Source organism: Pieris napi, chromosome 4, assembly GCF_905475465.1.
Source record: "Pieris napi chromosome 4, ilPieNapi1.2, whole genome shotgun sequence".
Lineage (NCBI taxonomy): Eukaryota > Metazoa > Arthropoda > Insecta > Lepidoptera > Pieridae > Pieris > Pieris napi.
This window is the reverse complement of record NC_062237.1, coordinates 13,575,370-13,585,428: the sequence shown is the minus strand read 5'-3', so window position 1 is coordinate 13,585,428 and position 10,059 is coordinate 13,575,370. Positions and strand designations below refer to the sequence as shown.

Sequence of the window (10,059 nt, the reverse complement as noted above, 5' to 3'; positions counted from 1 at the left end):
TTAAATCAGCTTGCCACAATTCATTAATATTTGATAAAATATATTTATTACGTGGGAATTTTTTTATAACCGGTTTATGTAATGTATATGTTTCTTGAGACTGCAACCATTTTGAAACGTCACTTTTTGAGATTTTTCCATTCATTGCCTTTGTTAACTTATTGACACTGCTGTAACCAGCTGGATGTGAAATATCATAATAGATGCGATGTAACTCTAATACGGGGTCCATTTCTCCCAATCACTTTTGTTTCTCAATTTATTGATGTGTTTAGATTGTGTTGGAGTTGGGGAAACCTCAGTTTGTGATTCTTGAATCAATGTTTTATCTTTACTATTAAGGTCAGATATATATTTGATTCTTTTCAGATTACCAATGTATGTTAGCGGTGTATTTATATCATTTAAAAACTTGGCGAATATTTCCCAACCGATTGGATCAGATCTCTTCGAGGGTCGTAAGATGTCATTCACTAAATCTATAATATTACTCCCTGGTATTTCTTGTCCACTAATGAAAACTGTTCCATTTTTATTCCATTGCAATTGATCTGTTTTATTTACTATTGTATCCATCAATAATTCACCCCTCCTCATATAAGTTTTAGGAATTAATTTTAATATTTCTTTTGGTTGTAACCCATATGCGATGTCTTCACCCGTTCGGAGTTGTTTAACATTTAGCATTTTTTCATTTTCACTAGTAGTTATATTATTGATGTTCCGGTTTTCATTAGTATTATCATTTATTACCTTTTCAGTTATTGTTATTTCTTGAGGTTGACGTTCTTCCATGGAGTAATGTAAGTATCTTTGTAAAATTTGTAGATAAAGCGCCCATTTTTCGCGATCATCCAATTTACTTGATATAATTTTTTCCATTTCTAAATCCAATCTACTTTGCGGTGTTGCTTTATTTTCATTCTGATGTTTAAGTTTATCAATAAAGTCTTGCTCAACAAGAAGCATTTTTTTTGTGTTCATTGTGATTTATTAAAACAACTTACAAGGGTACTTAGAATTGTACCCAAAATTATGGGAAGAAAGGACCCTCCTTTTTGTATTAATATATTTTTCCTGTATTCAAAACTTTTTCCTTTACTGATCAGATTACGTAAGAGATTTTTAATTTTTTTTAATTTTGTTTTTGTATTCTCTTTTAAAGGTACTTTTCCTTGTAAAACATTGTGAATACATTCACATATACAGTTAATTTCTTGATTATTACAAGACTTCAGTAATATCCTACGATGTTTGGGTTTTAATTTATGTAAAGCTGATAACAATTCCTTATGCGTTGTTATTCGTTGATACATGGTTCATTACTGACTTAGAGTGGCTGATTACAAATATACTTATACCTTTTCATAGGAACATATATTGTACAAAAATTACTAGATTCAAATATTTTAGATTTTATGCGGCGAGCATCATCAGTGTTTTGTTTCAAATCAATCATTAAATAACCATGAGCTTCTTTAGTAGCATCGGTATATGAATCTTCAATAAACTTCGTGTCTTCCGGTGAAACTTGTCTAGCTAGAAATCGTATTTGAGTTTTGTCACGGGGATTTTTAAAATAAATAATATAACTTGAATTAAGTGAAATGTCGCGCTGTCCTCTTCCTTGATGAAATAAGTTTTGGGTTATGTAAAAAACACTCAAATTTCTATGGTGACTACCTTTTGTAAATATATCAACAACTCGACCATCAGATTCCCTCATTAAGTCATCTATTATAATCAAATGTGGATTTTTACCATCAAACATATGCAATTCCGGTAGTCCTTGGTGGTAATTTACTCCAGGTATATTATATAGCGGCTGCATTTCATCATAACACCATGTTATTTCTAAAAAAATCTCATTACATATACTACTTTTATGCTTAATGAAATTTGCAACAAAGTTAGATTTTCCACACCCACTAGGTCCTGCTACGATGGCAGCAAAGGGATGAATAAAATGAATCATTATTTTTTGACTTCTGTCTTCTTCAGGGAAAGGAATAAAACTAAGTTGATATTTTAAAAACAATTTATTTATATGAAATATACAAAAAATGTAAGTGTTATATCACAATATTAATGTACAGTACACGTTTATACATTATACATGTACAAAACAAATTTATTTTACATAAAAATTTACAATTTGTTATATTTACAATACTTAATTACATACTATTGATTTGGTAATGACCTATAGGTAACGTATCGATTTTGTTTGGTAAAATGTACCGCTTTGTGTCATTAAAAGATAAACACACCTTATTTATTTCCTGTGTAAAAATTGTATGTTTTAATGATCTAAACCGATACATTTTACAATGCTGTACGTTTTTATTAAACAAACATGACTTATAATTATCCAACGTTAATTTTTGAGTGACACATTTGTTAACACCCTTCGCCTTAGTAATAATTTTATCATCTACCTGTAATGCATACATTTTTGATCGCAAACCCACAAATTCTGTAAAGATTTTACCACAATTTTCATCTTTGAAATAACCTAATTTTTTCTTATTTACTTGAGGAAAATTAAAAACATTGTTTGGATTATAATCTGATGTATCGAAATGTGTACAAATGTCTGGCTTTATATCATTATAAAAGTTACTAGTAAATATTTGATAAATGAGACTGTCAGTATCTGTATACAGTAGTTTCAGATTTGAAGTAAATTTCTCTTTCATGTAATTATAGTGGAAATCATACATCAGCGTTTTAGATATATCTAATATACAAAATCCGAGATAAATAGGTTTATTATAAATTAATTTCATTTTGTTTAATTGAATTGCAACAAGACTATCAGAAAATATTGAAACACTGTGAAAATGTGGTTGAGCAATTAGATCCCCAGCCCCCAATACTTTGCCCCTATTTTCCCAGTGGGTTAACAGTTTAACGTTAACTCGTTTCTCAATATTTTCCATAGTCTTACCAAAAACTGCGTTGTTCATGAGTTTATAGAAATCTTTCTCAAAATCAGAATTAGCTCGAGTTCTTAATTGTGTATTAAGGTCTATATAGTTCTTTAACCATGGACTCTGCTTAAATTTTAATATTCTATAAACTTTTAATAATTTTAAACCCATTTTCAAACATTGAATTAAATTTCGATAATGAATAATATATTTGGATTTATTTTTTAAGTTTGGAATCAATCTAATTTCCTTAGCGTCCCCAACTGGTATATTTTCTGGACAAAGAGGTAAATCTGAATGTTTATCATGTAAATCCACCGGATACTCCAGATCTACTTCTAAGATAAAACCTATATCTGATGAACAACTAACATTAAAATCTGTATCAGCACTAACCCACTCAAAACCACCTGTAGGTAGATATTGTGACATTGCCCAACCATATAGATTATTGGCATCGAAATACATTAAGAATGACTCTTTATCTTTCGCATTATAGTCAGACATGTAAACATTATTTGCTTTTGCATAGCGAGTGCTACATTGCGAAACACCACCACGAATTCCTGATTTAATAAAAGCAATCATATCTATATCAGAAAGTAATTCAATCTCTGTTTTAGTATGTTTTAACATAGCATCCCAACTTAATCCAGGTGCTGTGTAGTAATGAGCCGGGTCTAAATCGTACGTTTTAATGCAAACACGCCTAAAATTTTCAAAAATATCTGCTAACAATAAAACATCAGTTTTTAAATAAAGATTTGAATAATCCAACATATTTTTACAATTGAAATGATTCCAAACATCTTTGGCATGGTTGTAATCTTCATTAGAAATAATGGAATCTGTGAGACTACTGTAAAAGTGTGGAAGATCTGGAAGCTGATTGTAGTTTAATGTATCAAAATCTTTAATAAATTCATATGGAAATACACCTTTTTTAGTCAGCCGTTTAAAGTCTTCTGAATTGGGAAAGCATTTTGATAATTCATTAAAATTATTTTTTGTTAAATTTTTTGCTAAAGTATCTAAGCTACTGGGTAAAAATTTTAGGGAATCCACAAAACGTAAAGTTACATTACTGTTATTGATTTTAAGAACCTTTGAAAATGATATGTATTTTTCTTTGTTTTGTGGGAGAACTTCTACCTGACCTTCATCAAAGTTTAAGGCATGTACGATAAAATGTGCATCATAATGGCTTAAATTGTGCAAAAAGACAGGTATAGTGTAAGGTACTCTAAATTTTTCTGAACAAACTTTATGTATGACCCCAACAAATTCCCCAGTAAACCAATCGTGGTAAATCATTGAATTCCCACACAAAATTTTATTACAAATATAACAATGAATAGATTTGCTAACTATATCTTGCTGAATTGGTGATATTTTATTAGCAACTTTTTGGAAACCAATTTTTTTAACAATTGTTGTCAAATTATCTTTCAGGGTTTCCATAAATTTTAAAGCACAGTTTTCACCAGTATATGTTACATATTTAGACAATTTATCATCGTATGAGCATTTAATGTAGTATCCAAAACTATACACATTATGTTTTTGTACATTTATTGTATGTGATTTTAAAGGATCGTTTGAACATGATGCTAAGGGACTTAAAAAAGCCTCAAAATCCGCATATATAACAAAAGGTAACATCAATTTACGTTGAAATTTATCAAAACTTAATTTATTTTCAGATACAATATCGCCCCACCAATTTTTTTTATTTTTATCTACGCTTGGTATTTGTGTACAAATATGTCTGCAATCATTTTTTTGATGGTTATTTAAACGTTCAGATGTTGAAAAATATTGTAAACAAAAGTCACATAGATATATAGCTTCCTTGGATTTCGAAACTTGACTACTTATTAATCGTGACATATTTTTTATATAACAATAATGACCGATTTTACCCTGTGTCAAATATAGTAAATTTATATGAGTCTGCATTTTATTCTTTGTAAAATACAATGGCCCAACAATACAATGCTTTTTTCTTTGTTCATTATATTCTAACCCAAAAACATTAATGCTTATATTATTAAGACTTTCAATTTTGTGTATATCCTTTAATTTGACTGGAAATTTAATATTACCGAACTTTAATTTATGACTGTATTTGGTGTATGATGATACTCTATCCGAATTTTTATGAATTGGAAATAAAGCAGATAACAGTGCCCACTTAAAACAGGCGTCATCAGTGTTTTTAACATTTATCACAGCTTTTTTTATTTTTATATCATGTGGTAACTCAATAAAGGATTTTCCTCTTAAAGGGTTAAATTGATTTAAATTCATATCCAAATGTAAAATTTTTTTCAGACTCCACCCACTATCCTTTCTCTCGAATGAATTTATATAGTTTATTAGAGATTTCGTGAGAGTTGTATAAAATATATTTAAATCATCACCAATACAAACAATAAAATTCATTGATTGGAAATCAAAAGTGTTGTTAATGTTTTTTGTCTCCTGAACAAAGTCACCATATAAAATGAAATTTATTTTTAAAATTGTATGATCTTCTATAGATTTATTTATTATTGTAAATATTGTATCTTTGACAGATGCAAGAAATAACTCTGGTGTCTCAAACTGTAAATCATTTTGATTTTCTGAAGTTACTCTATAGGTTATTATTCTATTACCGAACGCAGTCTCAATTATCTTAACATTGGGTTTTATTGAATGTTGTTTTTTATTTACATTATTTTTATGTGCATTGCTCCTTAGATGATTAGCGAAATATTTTTTGGAAACATTTCTATTACAAATACAGCAAAATTTCATGTTAAAATTATTACCTTCATTCGATGTTGATTGCTCTTGTGAAGACCGTGAAAGATCCATGTTCGATCCAGATTTTATTCTTTTGATGTCAGCAGAGTTAATATCAACAGCTGCTTTCCTTTTAGTTCCACGACCCATTTGATCAACCCTGTCGAATAAAATTTTATTATATTTAACTGTTAGAAATGCGAATAGAGAAATAAAAAAAAAATTAAATATATATATAGAAAATATGATTATTAAATATACTCACAGTTTCCCATCGAATTCATCACATAGCACCATCATTCTTTGATCATAAAATGGGTGATTTAAATCATTTCTTTCTATTTCATCACAAACGTTGAAAAGTTCAATTGTATCAATGGATAAGCTTTCAAATTCATGATCCATTTCATCAAAAAAAACACTAACACATTCTTGAGACATTGTATATATGTATTCGTTTCACAACTGTTTTTTGTCTCACACTTTTAACCTTAATGCGCAAAGGTCTTCAACAAAAAGCACAATGATTGACTTTGTACAATGCAACATAGTATTTATACTAGTGGAAAACTGAAACATTACTTAATTATATAAACATATGGTATTAAAATCTGAAGCATGAAGAAACTAAATGAAACTAATTTTTAAAACTGTAACGTTTTACACTATCTTCCTCGGATATCCCCTTTGTTATGTTGTATACAATATCCTTTATCTGAACATCAATGTTGGAATCGTTTTTCATATAATATTTAACACGAATATCTGCATTTTTCCAATGTTGTGCCACTGGGATTTCTTTCAACTTTTTTAAACTATATAATTCCATTTTCACAAGTATGTCAGCGTCCATTCCATCATCTTTATCAGTCGATATATATGAAATGCTTCCCTCCTTCCCTGCACGGCCAACACTTGAAGAAAGTTTAGTTTTTTTCTTCTTCCGGTCAGGTTCTTGAAGAAAAAAGTCATCTAAACGATTGGTCTTCTTATTTTTATTTTCTGTTATGTTTAAAACCTCTTCTTCATCATCAGATAAATTATAATAATTATATGGTCTGAAACATTTATCCACATCTTTCAGGTTGTATGAAGACTGAAATATAACATAAACAAATCAAAATGCGTTTCAAAAAATAAATAGGAATTATTAAAGAATTTACTGAAACCAAATTTATAAAATTTAAATAACTTACCTCCATTGTTGTTTATTATTTCAAACTTTCAACCACTTCACTTTTGTCGAACTTAGAGCACAATACTAAATCTTTCTACAAGTATCGGGTTATATAGACTGGTAATGGATATCATTATCTAGTTACGATATTCAACTCGACTGCATGTTTGAACAAGTATCCATACCTATCAGTAAAATGTGGATAAGAAATACAAAGGGCACTCTAAATACCCTTTGCAATCTTAATAGTCATTGCATTTTTAAAATATTTTTGAAATAGATAATAACAGAAATGTGTGTATCTAGTAGTTTAGCAACCACATATACGTATAATTATTATAATATTAAGAACAATAAAATATATTTACGAATATGAAAATATAAACGAATAACCTTATCAGGTTTTTATTAACCTTCATTACTTTTGAAGTATATTTTAGGACAGGTTCCTAAGAGATGTATTATAGGTTTTGTGAATAATACAGCATTCAACGGTAGTTATGTTAAAAATCCTTTCAACTTTGAAAATTTTGGTATTTGCTCATTTAGCCTATATATAGATGGTCAACAGATACCTTCAAAATCGTTACAACCATCATTTCCAAACGATGTATTTACTAGCGCATACCACACCCTGTACTCAGGCACCGGTATACATTTTCTTAACGAAGGTAATGGAATATCGAGGGAACAATATTCAAATGGATACTGTTTACTAGCTTTTGATTTAACACCTGACTTGTCGGCTAACTCTAATGTGCATTGGAATCTTGTACGCCATGGTAGTGTAAGAATGGAAGTAAGATTCGAGAGCGCATTGACTGAAACAATTAACTGTGTAGTTTACGCAGAGTTTTCAAATATTATAGAAATAGATAAGAACAGAAATGTATGTGTGGATTATAGTAGTTAAGCAATCACTTATGTAATTATTATGATATTAAGAATAATAAAATATAATGTAATCGAATATGACATGGTTTTTATTTACCTTCATTACTTTTTTTACAAAGAGACTCATTACTTACGTTGAGATCATATTATGTGTGTTTAAATACATTGGTACAAATATGAATTGATAGTAATAAATGTAGTCAGTAAGAGAGTGAAAGAGTAGGGGAGTAAACGCGTATTAAACTATGAACACACTAGAAGTGCAAATGAGTCTTCGTAGAATACATCCCAGCCTCCAGAGCAACGTATATCCTTCAAATCGATTGCCGATGTATGCTCAGGTGCCAGCACTTATCATATGCAATCTTGACCCTGATTCACAGCCGGGGTCTCATTGGGTGGCTATTCATATAAACGTCGAAAGAGTTGGGGAATACTTTGATTCGTTTGGACGTAAACCTATTGAAGCAATAGAAGGATTTTTAAGGAGGAATTGTTGCATGTGGAGATACAATAACCTTACGGTTCAGGATTACCTATCGGCGGTGTGCGGAGAGTACTGTTTGGTATACATATATTACAAGTTCAGGGGGATGAGATTAGAAGACTTCCTTAGAAATTTTACGTGTGACTCAGAGAACAATGATACGGTGCTAGTAAATTTGTATAGAAATATAATGGACATATAAATAAAAGAATAATACCTGGAATAAAAATGTTTTATTTAAATATGTAACCCTTACATCTAATTTTATTATAGATAATGGTGTTAATGTAGGTATATTTATTGTTGTTTGCTTAGACCCGTAGGTTAGGTTAGGTTAGATTTAGTTTATTATATTATATTATTCTATTTTTCTTTTAGAGCCATAGATCGGGTTAGTGAATGTAGGAAAGTAGATAACGATGCATTCGTACTGAGTCATTAAGTAATTAGATAATGAGTGGGGATTTCGTGCAGGAAATAGTAACTGATAAGGTGGTGATTAGTAAGTAATTAGCAAGGTTTTGGGAAAGCTATCTCTGGAACGGTTAGAGCTATCAGTTCAGGAGTGAGTGCATTCGACTCCGCACGTCCTGTTTAGTGGGGTTAGAGTACAAACTTTTTTTTTTTTTTTTTTTTTTTAGGCGGGCGCTGCCTCCGAAACAGCTTTTTTTACCGAAGCAGTGGGTGAGGCAGTGCCCGGGAATCCATACTACTAGTGGAGACGAACATCGATGTGATGAGCATTTGGTGTTGTGCTTAGGTCTTGGGTGTTTAAATATTATGTATTTATATGTCTATCTATCTATAATATGTCTATCTATCTATAATATGTATGTATATCCGTTGCTTAGTACCCATAACACAAGCTTCACCAGCTTATCATGGGACTAGGTCAATTGGTGTGAATTGTCTTTAAAAAAATATATATATATACTACGCCATTATATCGATGACTGCGCCTATTCCTACTGTACTAATTAATATATTTCCAAACGCATCCTACCAATTTACTACGAGTAAGTAAATCATCTAACGATCACTCACGCAATCAGGAACATATTTAAGTAAAAACTTCATTTTTTACGGTTGAAGAACGAAATAAGCCAAAGCATTATTATTCATTCTCATCACCGCAAGGCAAAAGTAACTCTGAATGTCACCAGGAAAAAGAGGTTACGTGTGACGAAAATGATAAATAAACATTAGATGCTGAACCATCGACTTCAAGCTACGGTGAAAAATTAATAACTGCAAGGTTAGAGAATGTATCTGTGTCTCTTGACCCTGGTACCTGGACCTGGTACTTACTGTGACGACATTTTACCGCAAGAAGTCCATGAATTTTGGATTCGAAAAGGGCCAGAGTTTTTCCAAAATATAAATAGTGACTTCTCCGAAACTTCTACAAGTTTTCCAGATTCAAATGGTTAAACGAAAACTAAATACTTGACTAAAAAAATATTGGTTGTTTGTAAAGTAGGTTTACGATCGAGATGTTTACGTGATAACGTCTTATTGGTGATATAAGTTTTTGGGAAGTAAGGAATTAATGAAGATAACAATTTTTTCAAATTTTAAATTACATCTGTACGATTTACAACCGTACAGGTATTGCAATGTAAATGACACCATGCAATATGATTTGCTTGTGTGTTCATTTCCATTATATCTTATTATATTCACTAAAGTTAGTCGGCATTCAGACCTCGTACCGGGCGCGACTCCCAATCTCATCTCACCCCACTAGTTAAGTCCATTGCTCATAAAATAAATAATTA

At 30.4% G+C, this 10,059-nt stretch overlaps 1 protein-coding gene across 2 annotated transcripts; it reads right to left on the bottom strand.

Moving 5' to 3' along the window:
• Nucleotides 1-2,024: 2,024 nt before the first annotated feature.
• On the bottom strand, nucleotides 2,025-8,993 carry LOC125048934. 2 transcript variants are annotated; one of them, XM_047647909.1, is made up of 3 exons: nucleotides 6,920-8,993; nucleotides 5,989-6,819; nucleotides 2,025-5,883 (listed from the first exon to the last, which is right to left on the bottom strand). In XM_047647909.1, the coding sequence occupies exons 2-3, from the start codon at nucleotides 6,162-6,164 to the stop codon at nucleotides 2,178-2,180; spliced, it is 3,882 nt and encodes a 1,293-aa protein (XP_047503865.1). In that variant the 5' UTR covers nucleotides 6,165-6,819; nucleotides 6,920-8,993; the 3' UTR covers nucleotides 2,025-2,177. The 2 variants fall into 2 exon arrangements, with proteins under 2 accessions (XP_047503865.1, XP_047503866.1); XM_047647910.1 differs by having other exon boundaries at nucleotides 5,989-8,993.
• Between the last annotated feature and the right edge of the window lie 1,066 nt (nucleotides 8,994-10,059).

Coding starts and splice junctions, on each gene's coding strand:
- LOC125048934 (XM_047647910.1), bottom strand. CDS start 6,164: ATGTCTCAAGAATGTGTTAGTGTTTTTTTTGATGAAATGGATCATGAA. Junction 5,884..5,988: donor GATGAATTCGATGGGAAACT/GTGAGTATATTT, acceptor TTTATTCGACAG/GGTTGATCAAATGGGTCGTG.